A 24,564-nucleotide genomic window follows, 5' to 3' on the forward strand; every position below is an offset into this window, starting at 1 on the left:
TTTTTTTGGGAAAAAATTGTAAAGGTTTTTTAAAACTAGACAGTGTCAGTTCAGGTATCCCAAAGAAATATCATCGCAACTGTCCTTGCAAAAATCTTCTCATTCGATTCAGGACTGCTTGATTTTTATTTTGATGCATAATATGTCAAAATGTTTGAACGGAAAACTTGTTCAAGATGTTCCATTTAATCATGTATAACCAAAAATGATTGTCTCTAATTTACCAAAAAAGCTATTCAGTCTAAAAACGTCCTGCTTAGTCAGCGTGCTGTAGCTGCCTGACAGAATAACAGCAAACGACTTACCACTACGTTAAGTTCCTTTGACACACTTATGAGCATTTTTTTGTTCTAATTAAGCAATATGAAAGTGAGATCAAATAATATAATCTGTTTCTCCTCTGTTGAAATAAAATCAATGTGCCAATGTGCTTTTTGGCGTTTTGCTGTCATTACTAAGTTCGTCCATTCAAACCACTCCAGATCCATTTGTGAATTTTATGGAAAGGAAACGGCACACTGTTCAAATTTCGGCTTCAGTTTTTTGCCTAATTCATTCCTCATAATGTCGTGTACACGATTTTATCGACGTAATCGATGACATCACTGCTCTGCAGGAGTCCATCGTGGTCCACTCCCTGGAAACTCTTCTCCATCACCGGCTTCGTCTGTCCAGGGTTCCGTTTGAAGTTGCCACAGCCGACTGCAGACTGGTAGTTCACTGTCCCGTCTCCGTCCCCCTTCACAGTCTCAATTGGCACTTTGTCTGGGAAACTGGAGTCGTATCTATAAGCATTATTGAAGCCGTTAGCTTTTTTCGAAACAACTGCACATTACAAATTTTCAAGGTTTATTATAATTTTAAATGCTATTAATGCAAAATTCGTGATTTGACATTCGAAAAGGCAAAATTTGACATTCGAAATTTGATAAAGGCAAAACTTGACTTTCGAAAGGTAAAAAGTTAACATAGTTGATGCATTTTTAATTAATCAATTGAATCGAAAGAAGCTATTTGTTTCAAACAGCATAACAACCATGTTTGTTTCAAACAACATAACAACCATGTTAGTTTCAAACAGCATAACAACCATGTTTGTTTCAAACAACATAACAACCATTAACATTCGATTTCAGAATTTTTTGATTTCAGAAGTGGTTTTATGGCTTTTCGTTTACTGCATGCAAAGTTAGTGTGGATGCCTTCAATTTGTTGTAGTCCAAACTAATTGCTTTGGCAATTCATCAGTATATGTAGCTGCTTTTTTGTGACTAGTGTTTGCCGACTGCCAAACGTTCGTGGACAATTCTCGAGATCGCATGTTCGAAGCCAATGCGTAGCAAATTTTAAGTATTTCAAAGCTGATTAGAACGCTGTCAGAACGCTGTTTTTTGGCCGAGTTTGCGCTAGTGTTTGTGAAGCGCATCTTTCTCTCTGTGTTACAATTCTAACAATTAAACAACTAAGAAATATATATCACACAGTCTAGAAAAAATGTCAGAAGTTAATCCCTGAAATTGCTTTCAAATGTTTTTTTTCGATAAAATTTAAGAAATCCATTCTATCGAAATCAAAATTTTCCTGACTGGGGTTTTTACTAACACATTCGCTTCCTTCAATTCGAGCAATTTTTTGTTCTCGGTTACGCTCTGCTCATTTCGCATGAACTGAATAAAGTAATGGATAGTCAGATTAGCGCAAACCATTCCCATTTGGAAGGCTCTATCTCAGCCTTCTACTGACTTAGTAGCCACTGTCGGCCATTTTTGTTCCGACTTTTGATACGAAAGTAACGGAATATTTGTGCTCGGGGTGGGTTTTTTTTTTTCTTCAGACAAATTTCGACTTTTTAACTAACCATTTTTGACGGAATCTTTTTATATCATTCGAAAGGTATTGTTGTCCTGAGCTCAAATTTGAAAAGATATTTCACCTGTGATCATTTTTCGTAGAGTTACGGGGGTTTAAAAGTTGCCATTTTGGCCAATTCGGGACAATTAACACGCGGTATATTTCGCGCTATTAACACGTAAGCAGAGAGTTAATCCGTCTTAGAAATCGTTCCAAATTGGTTAAAAGAAGCTTAGTTGCCATAATTGATTTGTTACAAGGAGCGAAATCTATCCTTTTGTACTTTATATGGCGTGTGGGGGGATGATTTTCATTTAAAAAAATTTCAAATTTTAATTTTTTTTTTCATTTTGTTATTTCATTGAATTTTTAAATGTTATTACTGCTCCATAAACCTTAAAAGGCAGTCGGAACATTCAGGGCTTCGCCCTGATACGAGCAGTCTTGTTTGTGTTTTCTAATTGGTTACTCAGATAATGTGGAACTTGACCAGCACTTCGACGGCCACGGATGATTGTGACAACCAAGTTCACTCAAAATAATCAAAATTTTCCATACATGGGAAACTTTCCGACTCCTTGCGAATTGAAGCGCATAGTCAATTGAGATCTAATTCAAAGTCAAGCGCTTCAAAAAATTTTAGCAACAGTTGCGTTTTTCATATGTTCTTTGAGTGCTCAAGCCTTCTTCTTGATTTTCAGGCCAATTTGCCTAAGTTGAATGAAAAACGCATTCTTTGATTAATACAGTACAAAGATAAACATTTTCAGGTTTTTTTTTCCAGATGAAGTTTTATCTGTAATAGGTTCAAACTTGGGTTTACTTAAATCAGCTCTGTAAATGTGCAAAAGTTTTGCTCCTTACTCTTGTTTGCAACAAATAGCAGACCAAAGGTACTATTTGTTCACTCACTGCCGCTTGAAGGGTGAAAATTTGTTAAAATAGTGATGGGCATGCTTAAAAAGTCCATCTGCGTGCCATCCCTCAGGGCGAGAGGCAATTCATGTGGCATCGCTATTTCCTTTTGTGTCATGAGGGCTGATCCGATAGTTTTTTGCCTATGAGCTGTTCTTTTAGTTATTATTGGGCAGATTCCCCTGCGTATTCAAAAAAGAAGAATTTAACGGGAAGTTTTTTAACCCCCAAAGAAGCCCCCGACTTGAAAAAAAAAACAGTTTTCTCAAATCCACTACCTTTCATTTTTCTAGAGGTCACCCACTTCTTTTTGCTGTGCTTTTCAAACAATTTGCGTTAGTTGTAAAATGATACAAGACTGCTCGTATCAGGGCGAAGCCCTGAATGTTCCAACTGCCTTTTAAGGTTTATGGAGCAGTAATAACATTAAAAAATTCAATGAAATAAGACAAAATGAAAAAAAAATCTAAAATTTGAAATTTTTTTTGAAAATCATCTCCCCACACGCCATATAAAGTACAAAAGGATAAATTTTGCTCCTTATAACAAACCAATTATGGCAAATAAGCTTCTTTTAACCTATTTGGAACGATTTCTAAGACGGATTAACTCACCGCTTACGCGTTAATAGCGCGAAATATATCGCGCGTTAATTGTCCCAAATTGGCTAAAATGGCAATCTTTAAACCACCGTAACTTTACGAAAAATGATCACAGGTCAAATATCTTTTCAAATTTGAGCTCAGGACAACAATACCTTTCGAATGATATAATAAATTCCGTCAAAAATGGCTAGTTAAAAAGTCAAAATTTTTCTGAAGAAAAAAAAACCCACCCCGAGCACGAATATTCCGTTACTTTCGTATCGAAAGTCGGAACAAAAATTACAAATTCAGAGCACGCATGTGTGAAAAATTTAATTTAGTTTTTTGATTCTAACATCATAAGTCCTCATATTGTGACTATGAGCTAATATAAGAACTGCTGGTAAGAACTACTGAATCTTGTTGTTAATTAACGTTATCTCAATGTTTAATCAATTCAAGAATTTTGCTATTTTGTGCGTAATCCAGTAGTACTTTTTTATACCCCATTTTAAGATCAAGTGTATCAAGTATCTTGGAAGCTGGTGTTTCATCAACTATTGTTTTTCAAAACTACATATTTTCGGCTGGTACGGATTATTGCTTCGTGCGAACCGTCGCCTTTTCGAAAAGACCGAGTGGTCGCTTTCGACCGATTGTCGCTTTCGACGAGTTGTCGACTCACTGAAATTTTTGGAGGATTGTTAAATAGTTGAGAATTGAAATTCAAATTTGGATGATAGTTGATTGATTAGTTCGAAGATAAAACTCAAATTTTTAAATATAAGTGTTTGTAAGTCCCAGATATTTCTGCTGCATTATAGAGCAAGTTCTGCTCTTTTATAAAAAAAATTATGTTTTTTATCATGCGCTTATTACAGAAATTTTTTACTTTTGATTGCTTTTTGAGAAAAAACGCAATCTAGAAAATAAGCACAGCATTTCAGAAAGCCAAATAAAAAGTTAGTAGAATCACGGTTGAATTTATTGTAATTTTAAGAGATGGAGCAGTTTTTGTGGAAATTTTAGTCAAGTAGAGCATAGATGCGCATTTGTTATTTATGAGACATAGAATTGCAGTATTCATTTTTTGATTTTCGAAAGAGTTTTTGAGAAAATCGATTAACTCTGGCGTATGATTAAAAATTGGCTGCTCTATAATATATTTTGCTCTATAAGCCGAATTTTGCAAATTCAGCTGCTACCAGAATCCTTTGGGGCCTGATGTGTCTACGGGGGCATAGAGAGGAGAGAAAATATTTGCCTAACTGTTCTTCCCAATGAGAGCTTTTTTCTTAGCAGTAGTACCGATTGTAGTCTGTCAGGGGCTACAATATGTTCAGTTGTCAATCATCTTAGTTGCTATTCTTTATTTACTTATCTCTGAGATTTCTCATACTATAATTAAGTGTGAGTTTGGTACCTGCCTGTCAATCAACTTAGAACTGTCTAGCTGTTATGTGTTGACCTCTAGTTCACTCTCTTATTTATGCGAACTAGAATACAGTCAATTGAGTATTTAACAGCCATCGTTTTATCATTCCTTGTTATGGCGCAGCCAGTGGACGGAGGGGGGAAAACCCCCTTGGAATTGTGGCTTTCTGGCCTCCGAATCAGGCGGAACCACAACTCTTATGGGAACACTGGAAACAAAGATTTCATTGGGCGATGGTGGCGAAACATGGACTAGTCTCGTCGGAGTATTACTTTGCATCGACATTAACTGAAGCACAGATTACTGACCTGGGTGACATTGGTGGAAAACCACGGGCAGAAGGTGAACGTACACTGATATCGAATCTGTACTTATGCCTGGGTCACGAGGGACAGAGAGCCTTGCATAATCAGCATCCACATTTAGATATGGAAACAATACGATACCCACGTTTTTTGGATACCTGTGTAGCTCTTTTTCAGAAAGAGCGAAACGAAACGTACGAGATGTACCAGATTTTGTCAAGGAAAGAAAAGGAGGGTGAAAGCTTAGAATCGTTCTATGCAGAACTTAGTGGAATGGCGGCAAGATGCAATTTGGGCACCCAGGAGCGGAAAATGGTGAGAGACATATTTATTTTCAACATGAGGAACAGGGACGCGCAGAACGAGCTGTGTAGGGAAACTAAAACCCCGGAGGAAGCATTGAGAATCGCAATGTCATATGAAAGAGGAGACAAGTACGCAAAGAGTTACAAGGGCGTCGCATCCGGTTCCACGGGAATGGCGTATCCATCGCCAGGGGGTTCCCTGCAGATCAAAACGGAACCAATCAGCAATATTCGTGGATTCAGGGGACGAGGAATGGCAAGGGGACGGGGCCAATATCCAAATGGTGGAGGAGGTCGAACACAAGACCGAATGCAAGAGCGAAGATGTTACAATTGCGATCAACCGAACTGCACCCCAGAACACCGACAACGATGCCCAGCAAGAGCCGTCACATGCAATTTTTGCAAAAAGATCGGGCAGTTTGAGAAGACTTGCCGGGGAAAACGACAATCCAGGGGGGACAACCGGTTGGAATAATCCAAGGGGATGAGCTATTCGAGGAAGAAGATACCCCCTCGGATGACGTGGGGCCCCAAGTTGCGGCAAATTCAGTAGGTTTCGTTAAACGAGAACACCACAGCTGGTCAACAGAAAGTTCAGACGACTACATGGTTATGGCAATTAGACGGAAGAAGGAAACAGTATTCAAAGTTGCCGGACCTAAACTCAAAATATACATTAATGGGCACCCGATGAACATTTGGATCGACAGTGGATCGCCGATATCCATTTTCACACTAGAAGATTTGAGGAGAACAGTGGGAAGAGCGGGGATTAATTTAAAACGGGATGACACTGACGATGACGAATTCCGGGATTACAGTAACAATCGGATCAAGATGTTGGGCAGAATGGAACTCGAGTTAGCATCAAACGGCTGGAAGACGAAAGCAGAAGTCCGAGTCATTGGGGGGACCAGACCATCCATCGTGGGACGTGATTTGATGGGGAAACTCGGACTCCAGTTAATGCAAGCAGATCCAAGGGGGGAAGTAATGAATATCCAGGGGACGGAAGACAATTCATGCAATGAGGGGCACGACGAACCGGAGGATGAGCAGATGGATCAATGGCAATTATACTTCAGTAAGCTATTCCCAAAACTTTTTACTAGAGTTGGAAAACTAGGAACTACAAGGTTCAAGCAGAATTTTTCAAAATTCTTGTACCAGTGCAGCAGAAGGGACGGAGAGTGCCGGTAACGCTCCAAGAAAAGGTGGACAAGGAAATTGATAAGCTATTAACCCAGGGACATATAGAAAAGTTGAAAGAGTGTTCGGATCGATATTTTGTTTCTCCGATTGTCATCACCGTAAAAAAAGACGGGTCCGTAAAGTTAGCATTGGAATCTCGAGAGCTTAATAAACAAGTTCATAAAAACAAATACCAAATGCCAAATATAGAAGAACTTGTAGATACAATAGGACAACTTATTTCCGAGAAAAAACAAGGGGAGGTGTACTTTACTACGATGGATCTAACGTACGCGTATGGGCAACTACCGCTTAGTGAAGAAACAAGCGTGCACTGTAACTTTTCTTTGGTGGGCGGACGGTCGACAGGAACATACCGATTCCGAACAAGGTTTTACGGGCTAACGTCCATGCCGGCAGAGTTCCAACGAGTAATGGACTCAGTTTTGAACGAATTCCCAAAAGCGAACGCGTTTATTGATGATATTTTGGTTACAACCAAGGGAACGGAAGTAGAACATATCTCCTTGGTTGAAAAGATCCTCAGGAAACTAAACCACGAAAACATATCGCTGAAATTACCAAAATGCGAGTTTGCGAAACGAGAATGCGAGTGGCTTGGTCATCGTATAACCGAAACGGGGGTTACGCCGCTTAAACGCAAAACATCGCCGATAGACGCATTAAAGACCCCTAAAACAGTCACTCAATTAAAATCATTTATGGGCTCAATCCACAGCTTGCATAAATATTTACCAGCCATAGCGGAGATGTCAGCTCCATTAAGGCCACTTCTCAGCAAGAAAAACGAACATAACTGGACCGCGGAATGTGAAAATGCTTTCCAAAACATTAAATTGGGGGTAGCAAACATAGTTGAATTAAAACATTTTGATATTCATAAAGACATTAGAGTTGTTTGCGATGCAAATCACAATGGCCTTGGAGCGGTTTTAGAGCAATTGGGTACAGAAGGGTGGCGCCCTATCTCTTTTGCTTCACGATTCTTAAACGCAGCCGAGAAAAAATATTCCACCAACGAGCTTGAGATGCTGGCGGTGGTATGGGGGGCCGAGTATTTCAGAAACTATTTTTTAGGCAGATCCTTTACAGTTATCACGGACCATAAGGCTCTAATTTCATTACTTAACGGGAATAACAAGAAAAACAAAACACTCTTTTCAAGACTGACACGTTGGCTAGACAGACTGATTCCTTTTGACTTTGTAATAGAGCACAAACCGGGCGCCAAGATCGGATTAGCAGATTACTTGTCAAGGCATCCTAGCGAACCCCCTAAACCGATAAGTCAATATAATAATTTGTTCACCGTGGCAAAAATCGCTTCAATTAGAAAATCCCTTGGTTTCACAAATGATTTAAAACCCCTTGGTGAACGAAATTATCAGGATATTAAAGAAACTGTTTCTAAACAGTCTAGACGGTTTTCATCCAATCAAAAGCGAGTACAGACAACATGCCTACAAACAGCGACGGTTGAGGGCGGAAAGTCATGCGTGAAAACAACGACCAATAGGAAACGATCAATTTGCATAACGCGTAAATCAAAGAAATCCAAGGGACATTCAGTGTGCTCTATATATTGTTCCCTCGGAAGACGGTTAAATTGGCCTACATCAAATAATTCAAACAAAATGGATAACGACTCTAATTGTTCTTTCCCAGTATTTGAAATTGAAAATGTTGAAAATGTTAGAATTGATTCCCAAACTAACTCTCCGAATATACTACAACCTCAGATCAACTCTCCGCTTAGATTAGATGAAAATCTATTGAGTAGCGATGAAATAACTGTCATTAACCCTGAAATTGTTGCAATTACTAAAAATACACGGGATTCAAAAATTAATACAGTACTTTCTATACCTTCGAAAGTTCCAGGCGAGCTCTTTCCTACCGTTAATCCGAATCAGAAAATTATGTCTATCATTCTTCGTGATTGCAAGGTTATCAAGAAATCCCAAGCGTTACCAGAACTATTTAATTTAGAATTTGTTGCCTCAAACATACCGGCGGATGTGAACTTAGTACGTGTAAAAGAAGCATTGGAGAAGAAGATTAACTTGAAAGAAGAACTCCTGAAGATTGGGAAATACTGGGCCCAATACGCAAACGATTTGTCATTACGGGACGATTGTGTGTGGTTGGATGGAAGGCTGGTCATTCCTTTGCCATTACAAGTCCCAATTGAGTCGCGGATACATTATTACCATCACGGTAAAAGAAACATGTATGAAGCAGCGCGTGACGTCTGGTATCCCTACATGTAGCGCAGTTTGGCAGCAAAGGCCACGTACTGTCAGCAATGCACGGAAGCGGGTAAGAACCTAAAATCGCTATTACCCAAGGGAGATATGGGGAAGGTCCCTGAACCAAGGGAACCCAATGAATGTATACAGTTGGACTTCTGGGGGCCAATAAGTTACTTAAATGAGAGTAAGAAATATGTCTTGGTTGCTACGGACCGCTTCTCAAGGTGGCCATCAGCAATGGTTACTACCACTAACACATCAGATAAAGTCTTAAAATTCCTCGATAAATACATAACTCATCATGGAGTACCTCGGAAAATCCACGTTGATCAGGGATCATGTTTTACATCTAATAAATTTAAAAGCTTCTGTAACAACGAAGGCATCGAGCTAATGTACTCCCCAGTGAATGATGATCGAGGCACGGGGTCCGTTGAACGGACAATAGGAACTTTGAAGAATTTTGTCCTAACATATGCGACTGAAAAAGAGCATAAGTCTCTAGAATCTATGGTCGATAAAGCGCTAGGCGCCCTACGATTTTCCAAAAATGCAACTACTAAATTAACACCTTTTGAAGCTCACCACGGCCGGGAGGCCAACTCCGTTTTACGAAATCTTACGAAAAAACCAAGTTTGAAAAATTTGAATTGGAAGAACGTCTTAAAATAAAAATGTTTGTGTTTAGACGAAAATGATCCTGAGATGAGTAAAATTGCATTCCCTCAGCACTCGATTTGGGAGGAGAGGTCCGATTTGACATACGCTCCAGCTTTAAGAAGGGCCCCTATCATGCTTGATAGCGATCAGGAAATGGACACATGTCCAGGAGAGGTATCGGGAGTTGCCCCGAAAATCCAAGGGAGTGGAGACACTGGCCCTAACATCCAGGGGAGTGGAGGCGCACGCGACCTATATCAGCGTACCACCAGCAAGACCCTAAATTGGTATAAATTATTAAAATCCAATGTAATCTCTGAATCCGAACATACTATCAAGCTAAAAAACGGATCTGTTCTTAGGAAAAGTGCAGTGGCAGTAAAACCAAAACCCAACCTTCCCAAGAAACGGAAGCCGGCTACGCTCAAGGAGATGTTATCAAGCGCAAAGAAAAGGGCAGTCGAGAGCCCGAAGTCAAAGAGAGCAAAGGCCATGCAAAACGTACCAGTAGCCACCTTCCAGTCCGACAGTTCGGATAGTGAACATTACCAGCCATTAAATATTATCCCTGCAAGATTACCGATAGAAGTGTTAGCGAGACACGAAGCGATTGCGGCGGGACAAGGCCCAAGCGGCAGTACAGCAGTAGCAGAACGTGGAACGGGAGCAAAAGCAAAACCAAGAGTGACGAGAGCGAAGCGGGGAAAAGGGGGGGCAAGAAAAACAAGTAAAGGGGAGCCAGGAACGACCGGCATTAGTTGCGAGAGAGTGCCTTGTGAATAGTAGCCAAGAAGAAGAAGAAGACGTTGAATCTGGCAGTCAAAGTGAAAGCTCGGGAACTTGAAGGAGTACTAGAAGAAGAAAGCCAGTAGATAAAATGGGAGGAGTCATGATTGAAAATATCCAGGGGGCGGAACAAAAAGGAAAACATCCAGGGGGAGAAGGAAAATGAACCTTACTTTAAAACTTATTCAAAAACTCATTACCCAGGGAGAGGGATGGCCATAAGCCTAAAACTCAAGTTTGTTGTATCGTTTTAGTTGAGGCGGCAGGTTGAAGGTTTAATTATTATATTAAATTTAAATTACTATGTATTTAAATTTTACATCCATACGCTAATGTCAGGGGCTACAATATGTTCAGTTGTCAATCATCTTAGTTGCTATTCTTTATTTACTTATCTCTGAGATTTCTCATACTATAATTAAGTGTGAGTGTGGTACCTGCCTGTCAATCAACTTAGAACTGTCTAGCTGTTATGTGTTGACCTCTAGTTCACTCTCTTATTTATGCGAACTAGAATACAGTCAAATGAGTATTTAACAGCCATCGTTTTATCATTCCTTGTTAAGTAGAGCATAGATGCGCATTTGGTATTTATGAGACATAGAATTGCAGCATTCATTTTTTGATTTTCGAAAGAGTTTTTGAGAAAATCGATTGACTCTGACGTATGATTAAAAATTGGCTGCTCTATAATATATTTTGCTCTATAAGCCGATTTTTGCAAATTCAGCTGCTACCAGAATCCTTTGGGGCCTGATGTGTCTACGGGGGCATAGAGAGGAGAGAAAATATTTGCCTAACTGTTCTTCCCAATGAGAGCTTTTTTCTTAGCAGTAGTACCGATTGTAGTCAGAACAGCGCAAACCTTTAAGTTGTCCGATGCTCTGACTGAATTATCACGTTTTCTTTCAAATTTTTGAATAACAAAATTGATTGGCTGAACCTCCTTTTTCTCAATTTCTACCACACTATATCTTATTCGAAAACACCAAAAGCTAGTACCGTGACTTTTGATAGCCGAAAGAGCTGTCGTTGCTTTTGTGACAAACAAACGTGGCTGATCAAGTTTGGGAGTGATTTTTAATTATCCGTATTTCGTGAAATATCAAGTTGGCTCTGCGCTGCAACAATCTCCATATTCTGAGCCAAAAACGATGAGTCAAAAAGTGTCTACTCAACCATTTTTCCAAAACATACTTTGAGAGCATATCGATTGTTTTCATTCTGTGGAAAAATGACTCCAAATCACAAAGCCACTTTTTATAATCTTTCGAAATAAAATTTTACTGCGAAACAAATGACCATTGAGGTGAGCTGTGATGAAATGGCTACGTTTTTGCCTCTCAATCGAAAGATAGTTGGTTCGAGGACCAATATAATCCGTGCACATTGCTTAAGGGTGAGGTCAGCCCAAAATGTAACCAAAAAATTACCGTTGATTCTTTCCCAGTGGAACAAAAGTGGTATTGAACCTACATGTATTGCTCTTCTGTAGATACTCCAACTCCATAAATGCAGACCAGATTCACATCAGGGGCAGAATTCAGATCCAGAATTGAGTGAGTGAGTTCGAACACAGTGGGACCCAGCGTGTAGTTTATGTCTTTGAAAAACACATTGTAGTCCAGCACTGTGTAGTTGCGCGTGGGTGTCTGGATTATGGGCTCGCTCTGATCCCAGAAGTCTGGGTTGGGAAGCATCCAGGCCGAGGACGTGTATGACCTCTGGGCGTACTTCAGGGGTTCGGAGGGTAGAATGGGCACTCCGAAGTTGTATCCTGAGGCGTACATTTCGTAGGAGGAAGAGGCTCCGTACATTGGAGTCCCAATGGAAATCCAGCCGGCCAAATAAGTGTTCTTCCACTGCTGCGATTGTTCTTAAAATCAGAAGAAATAAATTTCTCCTCACATTATTTGATCGTTCAATTTTAGTCGCTAAAAATATTATCAATTAAGTTCAGGTTGAAATACCCGAAACAGAACAAAAATAGACCGTATAGCCGCGTTTGAAGCTTTGAAGAAAAAACGTTCTTAAATTTTGAAAAAAAAATATAACTCTGACTCAAATCGCTCAGTCTTGCAAAACAAAACATGCTGTTCGATAGGGTTTTCTCGATCCCAAAAACAAAGAAAAAAGTATGTTTGCAAAAAAATTGAATTCAGTCCAATCGAAAATTGAATTGAGTTTTATCAAAATTGACCTTGACGTTTTTAATGTTGCTGTTGGAAAAATTTTGATGTATCACAGAACAGAGTTTCAAATCATTACGTTCTAGGAAGGCCTTGGTGAATAGTCCTCCCATGCTGTGAGAAATGATGAAGACACTCTTGTTCTGGTTGTCCACAAACATCTGCTCTGTCAGACTCCTCATGGAGTCCAGGACATCCTGTTTCTCGTTGGGACATTTGCGGAAGTCATACGACAAACCCATCAAGTCCTTTCCTGCTTTGTAGCCTTTGTCTTCGAAGTGGGAGATCATTTTGCCGTAGTAGTTGATTACGTCAAACTTATCCAGGTATCTAAAGTCAGCATAAATAATTTAAAGACTCCTGAATGTTATAATGCCAAGGATGTGCAAGTTCCAACTAAGCTCCAATGAAGCTTTCAGAGTACCTACTCGCTTATATTGCGTAGATATTCTGTCGAGGAAGCTTTCGCAAAAGTAACGCGATACAATTTTGAGTCATGCACTACATAAAATCTATATGACTTTACAAAAAATATATATGAGCTGACAAAAAATTCAAATTGAGCTGATTATTAGATATACAATAAAAGCATTTGTGTTTTAAAAAAGTGTTTCACTTAGTGCATCAGCTCTAAATTTCTGGAATTTTTTTCTTTAGGAGTAAAGATTAAAATTGACGTTTTGAAATCTTTATCGTCGCGAAACGAAAAAAAAAATCTGCAAAAAAGTTAGCCACGCGCCCACTACTGCTATGGTAAATTCAAAATATTCAGATGAAACTGTAGAAAGGCAACAAAACTAATAAAAAATGTGTCATCGCCTGAACGACGCTGACCTTATTCCATCTGTGCTTCCGGGCGGGTCCACTTTGATCTGGACTCCAGGCTGGTTGCTGGTTGTGTTGTCAGTCGAGTTGAACACCAGTTCGATATTGTCCAGGAAACAGTTTCTCGGCAGTGGGTTCACAAACACCCCGTACGACATCCAGAACAGGTACCAGTCTGTCTCCTTAGAACAGTACCAGTGATCATTGGGATTCGATGGCTTGTCCAGTTTCGCATACAGTTTTGATCCTCCATCACCTGAGTGAAACTAGGATTATATAGTTGATCATAGTTTGGATTATATTTTCATATTTGGACTTAGACAACGATTAATATTACGAGAACATGAAACCGAACTTAACTTCATATATCGTTTGGTCCAGGTACATAACGCAAAAAAAATCCGAATGTGAACTTTCAAACATTTTCGCTATTGGAACTTCTGGTTTTTGTAGCAACAGGCAACAACTTAAGGTTTTTGCCTACTGTTTTGCCGCATTTTGGAATACGAATATGCTAAATAACAGGGATCATAATAAAACAAGGACAGCCGGATACTGTGCAAATAGCACAGAATATTCCGACCATAGTCTTTAAAAAAATACAGAAAAGGTTTTTCAAATTAGTATCATTTTTTATTCTGCGTGGCGTGATAGAAGGATCTAAACTAAAAACTACAACTTAGGCATATTCGACAGTCAGTAAAATAGGCAAACTGGACACAGTTTTTGTAGAAAAATGAGTAGAAAAACAGAAAAATCATTATAAACATTTAAAAAATCTCAAATTTTTTGCTGAAAAAAATCCAGAAAATAAATTAGCTCGACTGAAACTAAGTTTTCACGGCTTAAATTAAGCATAAATAAGCTATTGTAAGCCTGCTCGCATGCGTTTGTTCGCTCAAAATTAAACTACAAAAATCAAAAGTTTCAAATATATTATTCTCAACTTCTCAAATTTTGTAATGTCATTCGAATCACGACTAAAAGGACTTTAGTATGATATATCACTCGACCCTGCCCAATGAGTACTTTTGGTACCTGATTTTGCGTGGAAAACAAAAAATGTAAAATAACTAAAACACACCCGAATACAAAGCTCCTCCTCATATTCAATGGTCAGAACAAAGATAATTTATGATTCAAGCTTTTGTTAATATTAAGGGAACTTCCCAGATTAGCGTCGCAGAGTAATTCAGTACTTCACCAGCATTATTACAGCAGTAACAAGAAAGTTGCAGCTGTAAAATTGGTGGGCATCAATTTTTTTGCGTCATCTGTTAATAATTTCAATTGCACTTTTTCTTCTTTTTTGCTTCTCACTTTTGCATGTATGTATGAAAGTTTTGACAAACTATTGCTACCGGTTTTTCATGAAAACTTTCTGTACAAATGTTCTGAAGCTTTATCAGTCAGCAGAAAAACATTTTTGCTCATATAATTTATCGCATGTTACCATCGATACAAAAAGATGAGTATTTCAACCACCCTGAAGCGGCAAAACTAGATCTGAGCAATACCAAAAATAAGCTTAGCCTAGTAAAATTTTTAGATTGGGTTTTTTTCCAGCTATTTCAAGTATGTCAACGCAAGCTCATACGTAATCGAGTGATGTATCTTAAAAAACTTTTTAATGTGCCTGGTGATTCTGTTTCTAAAAATTGTTGCAAAAAATATATTTTAGTGTTGAAAACTAGACTATTTTTTCGAGATGGCAAGAACGAACATACAAACTATTGAGTTCGTTACGACAAACCGGGCTAATAGCTTCAAAGTTATAAGACTACATGAACTTATTTTTGTTTTTATTATAATTTTTGGGCTGTAAAAGTCGTCTGATCTTCAGGCAACAAACAAGCAGGAATCATGGTGAGCATTGAAACATTGATCTTTTGTTTGAGAGCTGGAGTTTTAACAATTTTCCTATTTTTTTTTTTACAATTATCAACAAATACTGACAGGCTGCTTGGTGCTCGCTTTATGCTTATCGAGATATGTTTCAATCGTCTCGACCGAATTCGAGTATGTTTGACTTTCATAATTTGTCCTAGTTTTCAAAAGGTTCATAATTGAAAAAAAAATATTAGTTTTTGAATTCGTCTCACCGCGGGACGATTGATATGTTTCGGCCGTACTCGAGCTATGTTTCCACCGTGCTCGAGCTGTGTTTCTACCGTGCTCGATCAAAATTTGGTATATTTCGACCGCGCTCGACCGAAGTTCTATCGTATTTAGGCTGAGCTCGCGATATATTTCGAGTTTGTGCTCGACCTAAGCCCCGTCCTGACTATTCTTTTTTAGTCGAGCAATGACTTGTGCTCGACTTTGAAAGCCGAAATATAGAGTGAACACCTCGACCCGGGTAATGAACTCTAGGTAGAGCAATCTACACCAGACAACGACAAAAGTCGCTCAACTTTTTCCTAACAATGATTTTTGTCGTCATTAACCATTTTAACTATTTCTTGAATGTTTATTTCTATTTTTTATTACAGCAAACAGCTGAAACCTATACACAGTAGAACATTGATGAACAAACGTTCAAAGAAAGTTCAACGATTTTTTTTTTCTATTTTTCACAGCGAGTATTACTGTCGGAACCTTCCAAGGTACATGCTCAGTATGAACATTTAAAGGTAAATATTCGATTCGAACAATTTTTTCTTTTCCTTTATCCTCTCTTTAGAAAGACGTTAAATACTTCACCTGCCTTATTGCTCATTAAAGTTATTGCTCATTAAAGTTATGGTTTAAAAAACCATAAATTTGTTTCCTAGACGTGTCAGAAAAATAATTGATTATTCGTCTGACGTCTTTCTGGAGCGGTGTGGTAGTCTGGTCCGTATTTTTATAGTTTTGTGATTTAAGAATAATGTTAACAAAATTTTCTGAGGTGTTCGCGAGCTTCAACTTCTGTGGTGCAATAATTACATTTTTAAAAGTTTATGGAGCCACTTTTGTTTTATAGTTAGTGCCAAATTTTTTTCACTCCAGCACGTAAAGCAGTGCCAAAACTACTATAAACATCAAAAGGGCCGTTTTTTGAGCAATTAAGTTGCTCGAGATCACCAAAAATGCCCATAATTTGGCTTTAATTACAAAATCATATTATTGTTGGATTGCTAAATTAAGCATTACTTAACAGGGCAACGAGTTGTAATATGTTACTTTATATAGCAGTTGTTCTCAAGTCGCTACAAGGGTTCACTTTGCTTCGCTTTTTTCATAACTGGGTATTGTGTAACCACTGTGAGACGAAAGTCGATAAAAACTAGGGGCGGATCAAAGGGGATTTTCAAAAAAAATTAAAATGTTTTTGACTTTTATTAGGTCGACCAAATTAGTTTTGCGAGCTCTTCTCAAAAAGTAATACATGTTGGCGTCAAAAGTTGGGGTTGAAAAATCGAGGTTAGAGAATAAAATGTAATTAAATTTTAAAGAGTATTCGAGTACCTGGTATGAAAAGCAGGGGATGGGTAACTGTGCCTGCTTGAACAACTGATCCATGCAAACTTATCAAAGCCAACAGACACAAGGAAAGTAACAGAATGTTCCGAGAGGTAAAAGACATGACTTCGTGACCACTCATCCTAGTGTAGGCGAAGACAAACTGTTTCTGATAATTATTCTGCGAGATTAAAAGGCTCTTTTCTACTTTTCTACTTTACATATAGCATCGCGTATAAACACCCCTCAAATCTCGTTTAGCATCGCGTATAAACACCCCTCAAATCTCGCTTAGCATCGCGTATAAACACCCCTCAAAAACACCCGTAGAAGCTCCCAATAAAGTAAGCGTTTTTTCTTATATTGCACACTTAATAGCATCTATGATTATTATTTAAGCATTATTTGAATTTGATGCAGATAAAATTTTGACACACATCATTTTGATCAAACAGGTTAAATAAATCTACATCAGGACTGCTATACAGGTAATTCAACCTTTCGAGTAGCATCCCTTTAGGTTACCTAGAAACAAGCGGTAGGGCACTGAAATTAGGAGTTACCGATGGTAAAACAGCGAAAACATACTTTCATTGTCTATGTGTTAATAAAAAAAATAGAATAAATTACTACAAGCAGAAGCGGAATTAGGGGGGAGGGAAGCGTGAGAGGCGAACGCCCCCTTTCTCAGTGATTCGACACCCTGCCGACCCAAAGGGTACCCCTTTGTACTATTTTGAGATAACTATTTTTGGTGAGGTACCCTAAAATTTTTCTAAAGGCGCCTTTGGCGCCAATATATACTAATATTGAGGGGGAGGGGGGGGGGGGGCGTGGAGGAGCGCGCGTCGAAAAAAAAACGCGATTTTTTGATCAACTTTTTTCAAAAAATGCAAAAAACGCCGTTTTGGCCTGCTTTTTTCAAAATTTTGCCTGCGGGGCAGGAAATTTAGCCAAAGCAAGGTCTTTTCACTGCTTTGGGAAAGCTCGGAAAATCAATTTGGTCGACCTAAAAAAAGTCGACAAAAATTTCGAAAACTTTTTAAAAATCCCCCCCTCCCTTCGAGACAATCCTAGATCCGACCTGACTACAATTATCGTTCTGAAGACGTACTACGATTAAGCTCGACCTATATGTGACGACTTTTTCGGCCAAAAACATATTTGGCCGCTGATTAAGCCACTTTAATCCCCATCCTTTATTTTCAGCCGCAAAACTACTTCCTCGGCTTTAAAAATTTTAATGTGAGTCAAGCACCTCGACCCGTGCTGTTGAGATCTATGTCGCTGCTTAAAATAAGGGTAGAACATCGATTCTGGACGATTAAGTGAGAACTCGAACGACTTAAATCTCCTATTTAAGAACCAGTATAGCAGAATATAATACATGCTTGGCCAGCATGCAATTTTGAGGCTGTTTTTTCAAACGCTTTTGAATGATGGGTGAAAGAAGAAAAGAGTCTTTGAAAATAAGGTTCTTGAAAATTAGTTCTGGTTCAGATAACAGTTGGTTCAAATAGCTAAACAGGTAAGACACAATTTCACCTTAGAAGATGGTCAGTTAGTTAATCGATTGGCAAACATAAATTGAAATCTGATGGTACAAACTTAGATGGATGCCAAACAAAACTTAGCGCTGATTAAACACTGAAGTTTCTGCTATAAGCTCAGCGTAGTTTGTGTTCAAAATGTAGCATTACCAAGATACTTTGTTCTTGGTTATTCAATTGGTATTTATTGTCTCCTGTAACTCGATTCAAGATTTAAAAGCGATCTTTGGCCGTTTGCTGTTCAAAGGATTGATTGAAGCAATTTTCAAACATTTTTTGATAACGAAATTGAGTGTTCTGAAATCTTTCGACTGCTTCAGTAAAAGCAAAAACCAAAAAATGTTTTTGTCTATGGAGCACATAGGCTGCAAAGAAACAAGGGAAATCTACAACTAAAACCCCAGTGTCGATCGAGCCACAAAAAGGAAAAAATCAGCGGCATGGGGTTGCACTAAAATGGAATTTAAAACCTTAAAAAATCAGACTGGTCCACATCTCGCAAAAAAATTCAAAAAAAAATTACTTCCAATTGATAAACTTTCATAGGATTTAAGAAAAACTTCAATTTTTAATGATTCTTTTTTATATTATGTTATTTTGCAAGGGTGGAATTCGATATTAGGTCCAAAAATAGCCTAAGATATGCAATATATGCTATGTTTGGACCGTCTCGACTAAAAAAATCGTTTGGACCATAATAAAGAGTTAGGATGTCCCACTGGTAACTATTGTATCTAACTAAGGTTAAAAGAGAATAAAAGTATTGGTTGAATTAAAACTGACTGTAGTCTAAAAAGAGCAACTAGTGAACCGAAGTCCACTGGACATCGTAGAGTTAACATTGACTGGTACGTAATTAGATAATAGAGGTCAAGGTTATAACATACTAAAAATAATGAATCACAACTTTCCCCACTGCACAAAAATTAATATCTGCCCGCTCATCGATGTAGCCAATATCACATATATACTCCATCTCCCCTCGCTCCACTAGGGCCAAAGAAGAAACAAAACGTAACCACGTTTAGCACCAATGGATTTTTACAGAGAGTACAAATTAAAATGGAGGTGATTATATGGTAATATATACAGGCTACTTACAGGTTTACACAGATATCAACACTGAATGTACAAAATGATATGTACAATTGGGGTTATGTAGCATTTGTACAATTAAAGTAAACTAACTAATTCACTAACTAGGTAAAAAAAGTTTTGGGTTATCCAATGGATAAAAGCTAAAGCAAATACGTAACATCTCATGTTACTATAGTTTAAAAGTTTTCAGAGTTTATGACCGTAGTGTTGTATCTAGCATGGAAGTTATCTGCCTCTCTTCTTACATCGGTATCGATACCCGAGGATATGTCACTGCCGTCGTCATCCTGGGTATTACTGGTAACTTCTACCAATGGTGGCGATACCCATGCGGTCCTTGTCGCCTGAGAGGAGGGTGTTGAGAGTTGGTCTTGTGTGGTTTCAGCAACCAAGATCGTATGACGTGGGATCTCATCAATGGGTGTAAGACAATCCGAGGGGGGGTCGTACAGTATGATAAATTTTGTCTTGGACTCTTTGCGCCGGAAAACGTAATTAGCGGTTCGTCATCGGAGTCTACTGGACTAATGGTCTCCGTTCCGAGAGTCACTTGGTCGATAAACCGCCTGTCACCGTAGAATTTCGGGGGGCCTGGGTTTCTTCTCACACGAAGTTTTGAGGGTATCGGGGTCTTTGGTGTCTCCACTGTCTTCTCCGGAGAGCTATCCACTCGAATTGGGTCGTCACTTGTGCCCGTTGGTAAAGTGACCGTTGTCTGCGTATTTGTCTGGCTTTTTACGGTACTCCTTGGCTGATCTATATCACTATGAAGGTTAACAGTCGGTGTATTACATACAGTTTCCGCTTCCGTACCCAAGTAGTCATCAATAACTTTATCCCAAAGTCTAACTCTAACAAAGAATCTAGGTTATTAAAGTCGAATTTTGAACCTTTCGAGCTCGTGATGAATGTTCTCCTCTTTTTGCAAGTATTTCCACCCGTTGGTGTGTAACTCGTCGAAGGGCCTCATATATTTGAATCTCGTCTCTTGGAAGGGGAGTTTTTTTTCGCTTGCCTGCTAAATCATTACTATTAATTAGCGAATTCGGTCTTGCCGAAAATGTCTTAGGAGCTGCCGGTTGGGTTTTGTTAAAAGCTAAGTCAGATTTTCTTATCACATGTCCGTTGTCTAATGTGACTGTATGTTTCGTGTCTGACAAAGGTTTACTCCCCAATGGTTTAAAATACGGTTCGCCTTCCCTCCTGTTAACTGTTTTCCTAAACTAGTTACCTCCTTGGCTGAAAGGATTTGACAGTGGGGCTCGCTGGAGATTTCTATCTACTTTGTCAGCAGGGTCGCTCTCATACCCTCTTTCATCTATTGCTCTGTCTTCCAGATAGCCATCTTCGAACGCGTCGTCAGCCCCCCAGTCTTGTGCTCTGTCCTTCGTTAAGATTGATTTCCCCTTATCTAAACTAATTGCGCGAGAGACCAAATATTTCCAGAACATGTTGGGAGATCTATTAAAATGTTTTGAGAAAGGGGAGCATCCAATGGATGATTGTTTCGTCGAGCGTATGTTCCAAATAATTTTATCAATAGCCGTATTTAAAGATGGTTTTGGATCGTTGAACGACATTGCCAGAAGCTTAGCTTTGACAGTGTAAATGAGTCTTTCTACTACTCCATTAGATCTATGATCACCAACCGTACATAGGATTAAATTAATGTTGTTCTTCTCACAGAAGTTTCTAAAATCAAATGAAGTAAAACATGACCCATGGTCAGCTCTAATGGACTTTGGAAATTCGTGAAGATGGCAGTAATCTGTCATGAAGGTTAAAATTGAAGAAGTCGATGTGTTGTTTACTACCTTCGCAGACGGAAACTTTGAAAAGCGATCAATGCATAACAAAAGGTATTTTGCGTTACCCCAACTCTTGTCCAATGGGCCTGCAAAGTCTAAATCTACTTCTTCATTTGGTTCGGTAAGAATCGGTAATTTTTCAGTCTTTTTCGTCCCTAGTAACACTTTTAGGTTCTTACCGGCCCTTATACACTGAGTACAATTCTTTCCATGATGGTATATCTCTCTGTATAAGTGTGGCCACCAGATGTTTTCTGCCATGGCTTTCATCCCGAACTGCCCTGGATGAGTCTCGTGAAGGAGTGACAGGAATGGTGATCGTAATGCAGCCGGCACTATCATTTTGTTATCGTTGAATAACAGTCCTTCTTTCACGTGAATGTCCCTCTGGAAGTTCTTTAAGTAGGCTCCGAATTTGTCCAATGGTTTGCCTTCCTGTACCGCCTTCTTTACCTCCTTGAGGATTTTATCTTCGTCCGTCATGAGTTTAATCAGCTTATTTGAGCAATGATCTGAGAGTGATAACTGGTTGTCAGGCAATCTGAGATCTCCCTTGTACTTGGCCAATAATTTCTTGTGTAGGTCTGACATTATATCGTTATTAAAATTCAAAAAGAATCCTTTCTTTTCTGCCCTGAGGTAAATTTTTAACAAGTTGACCGATGTAATAAATTCTTGTAACTGTTTTTTTTATCTGAATTTAATGACCGATTGATTATTAATACTGATTGGGCAAGAAAGAATAAAAAAATTTTGTCTGATAAGTGAAAGTAATTGAAATCAAATTTTGATAAATTTAATGGAACACAACCGCTTGTGCAAGACTCTGAACGCGAGTGATTGGAATTACAAATTCTGATAGTGTCGTTTACGTAATTCAGAATATTCGAGAAGAACGACCGTTGGATGCTTTGCGATAAATCTTTCTTTCCACCCATTGGATTATTACAATCCAAGTTACTGATCGTATTTACATCCAATGGATTATACACTTCGTTCTTTTTACAATTATTTTTCATACAATCGTTATTTACAGAGAGGTTTTCTACAATCTTTTGTACTGTGGCCACTACAAATTCGCTATCATAGTGTGATGTAGGGAGTGCTTTTCTTGAAGGTAGTCTCGACAATAAGTCTGTAAATCCCATTTCTTTTCCCGGAATGTGCTTGATCTTGAAATTAAATGGTAACAGTCGACTTACCCAACGGGTTAATCTGCTATGCATAGTTTTGTTGCTCTGATTTGCATTTAATGCTGATAATAATGCCTTATGGTCCGTCACAATTTCAAATTCAGCACCAAACAAGTAATTTTTAAAGTGTTCTGTAGCCCAGACTACTCCCAACAATTCAAGTTTGTTTGTCGAATATTTACTTTCGTGGTTGTTTAAAAATCGGGAGGCGAATGCTATTGTTACCCAATTTTCTCCATCCCATTGTTCTAAGGTAGCTCCTAAGCCGTTATGAGAAGCGTCTGTCTTTAGTCTTGACATCCTTTTTATGTCGAAATGGTTATTCTCTGTTATGTTCACTATCTGTTGTCTTAATTCTTCAAATGCTTTAGTATGTTCGTCATTCCATTGGTAGACTGATTTCTTCACGAGAAGTGGTCGTAGGGGAGAACTTAGAGCAGACAAATTTGGGACGAATTTCATATACTGATTGATCGACCCAAAGAAAGACCTAAGTTCAGATATATTTTTGGGGTTTGGTAGGTTTTTAATCGAATCTGACTTTCCCACCAATGGTTTCACGCCCGAGTTTGATATCTTGAAACCTAGCCACTCTATTTCTTTTTGGAAGAAAGCACATTGCTCCCATTTTACCGCCATATTCTTGTTGTCCAAAATGTTTAAAATGTTTGTTAGTATCGCTTTGTGTTCATTTAATGAACCTTTCGAAGCTATTAAAATGTCGTCGATATAACAATTGGTAAAAGGAATGTCTTTCAATAAGGAATCCATCACCCTCTGGAATTCGTTTGGCATATCGCCCAATCAGTAAAATCTAGTTAAAAACCTATAGGTTCCAGTGGTTTTGCCCCCCACGATACCAAAATTACACTGTTTGCTAGTGTCTGTGCATAATTGTAGTTGGCTGTACGCGTTCCTTAGATCTAGACTACTAAACCAAACTTCCCCTGACTCTTTGCTTGACAGTTGGAGTGCAAAATTATCGATCAGTTCATGTATGTTTGGCATCTGGTACTTGTTCTTGAATATCTGATTATTTAATTGTTTCGAATCTAATGCCAACTTGATGCTACCGTCTTTTTTTCTTGTAATCACTATTGGACTTATAAAACAATCTTCATCGCATTTATTTAACTTTATGATATTCCCCTCTTTTTCCATTCTATTTAGTTCCGTTTTTACGTTATTGAGTCGATGTAGGGGAACTCTTCTACCTTTGGTTTGGATAGGTTTGAATGGGGAGTGGAAATGAGTAACTTTTCTGTCCAATGGTATTTTTCCCACTCTGTTAAATAACCCTTTGTGCTTATGATACAGATTAAGGGTCGTGTCTGAATAGTTATTTAACTTACACAACTCTGGGCGTGATATGTTGTTGACGGGTAGTAGAGGCTGTCGTTGGGCTATCTCTATTCCAATTCTCGGGAGATTGTCATTACCCAGGATGTTCCTCTCATGTCCAGAAGTGATAAAAAATGGGGGTTCGTCCGCGATTCATCCATTGGATTGTAATCTCACTACCACTTTCCCGATGATGTTGATTGTGTCGTTAGTGAATCCGCAATATAGTTCCCTCGTTTTCTTCTCAACTGGCTGTATCTTCAACTGTGGGTTTCTCAACTTCAATTCTTGAAGTACATTTTGTTTCAGGAAGCTCACTGGGCTTGCCGAATCCACTGGAAGGTTCAAGTTGATTTTTGCATCGTCTCCCAAACCGATGTTGACAAGTTTCTTGGTTTCCAAACCATTGGTATCGTAGATTGTTCTAATGTTGAGAACGGAATAGTCATCGTTATCACTTATCCCCTCTTCGGTCCAAGCGTTAATCACTCCGCAAAATTTTTCTTCGCTTCTCACCTGAAGGTCTTCTGGGGAATATGAACAATTCTGACTATTTACAGCTTCATCTACAATATTTACAGCGGGTTTTCTTCCTTTCGATTTACAAAGTCTTCCGAAATGTCCTTTATATTTACAAATATTACACACAATTTCTTTCGCCAGACACACATTCAGATGACCCTTGGTAAACGCATTCCCGCATTTCATACAAGTATTTGATCTTTCTATGTTCAAGCTTGGTTCCTTTTTTACGTTGTTGAAGTTTTTGTACCCTCTCCCACTATTTCCTGTCGTGTTGAAAGATCTA

At 38.6% G+C, this 24,564-nt stretch overlaps 2 protein-coding genes across 5 annotated transcripts in view; both read right to left on the reverse strand.

Moving 5' to 3' along the window:
- LOC134841356 (tubulin epsilon chain-like) overlaps window positions 1–24,564 on the reverse strand; it is a 400,301-nt gene that overhangs the window by 145,231 nt on the left and 230,506 nt on the right. The gene's annotated exons all lie outside the window — the stretch shown is intronic.
- Window positions 321–18,406, reverse strand: LOC134841354 (phosphatidylcholine-sterol acyltransferase-like). Of its 4 annotated transcripts, none has more exons than XM_063857284.1 (6): window positions 18,229–18,406; window positions 16,773–16,947; window positions 13,332–13,578; window positions 12,577–12,827; window positions 11,785–12,184; window positions 321–785 (listed from the first exon to the last, which is right to left on the reverse strand). In XM_063857284.1, exons 2-6 carry the CDS (start codon window positions 16,906–16,908, stop codon window positions 560–562), a joined length of 1,260 nt encoding a protein of 419 aa, XP_063713354.1. In that variant the 5' UTR covers window positions 16,909–16,947; window positions 18,229–18,406; the 3' UTR covers window positions 321–559. The 4 variants fall into 4 exon arrangements, with proteins under 4 accessions (XP_063713354.1, XP_063713355.1, XP_063713357.1 ...); XM_063857285.1 differs by having other exon boundaries at window positions 18,312–18,405; XM_063857287.1 differs by having other exon boundaries at window positions 16,773–16,909; window positions 18,312–18,396.

This window comes from Symsagittifera roscoffensis, chromosome 3 (genome assembly GCF_963678635.1).
Source record: "Symsagittifera roscoffensis chromosome 3, txSymRosc1.1, whole genome shotgun sequence".
Lineage (NCBI taxonomy): Eukaryota > Metazoa > Xenacoelomorpha > Acoela > Convolutidae > Symsagittifera > Symsagittifera roscoffensis.

Excerpts from the sequence above, each read along its gene's own strand:
- LOC134841354 (XM_063857284.1), bottom strand. The coding sequence starts at position 16,908 with ATGAGTGGTCACGAAGTCATGTCTTTTACCTCTCGGAACATTCTGTTA. Across the intron at positions 12,185-12,576 it reads CACCAAGGCCTTCCTAGAAC|AACAATCGCAGCAGTGGAAG; the intron begins GTAATGATTTGA and ends TCTGATTTTAAG. Across the intron at positions 786-11,784 it reads TCTACAGAAGAGCAATACAT|ATACGACTCCAGTTTCCCAG; the intron begins GTAGGTTCAATA and ends TAATGCTTATAG.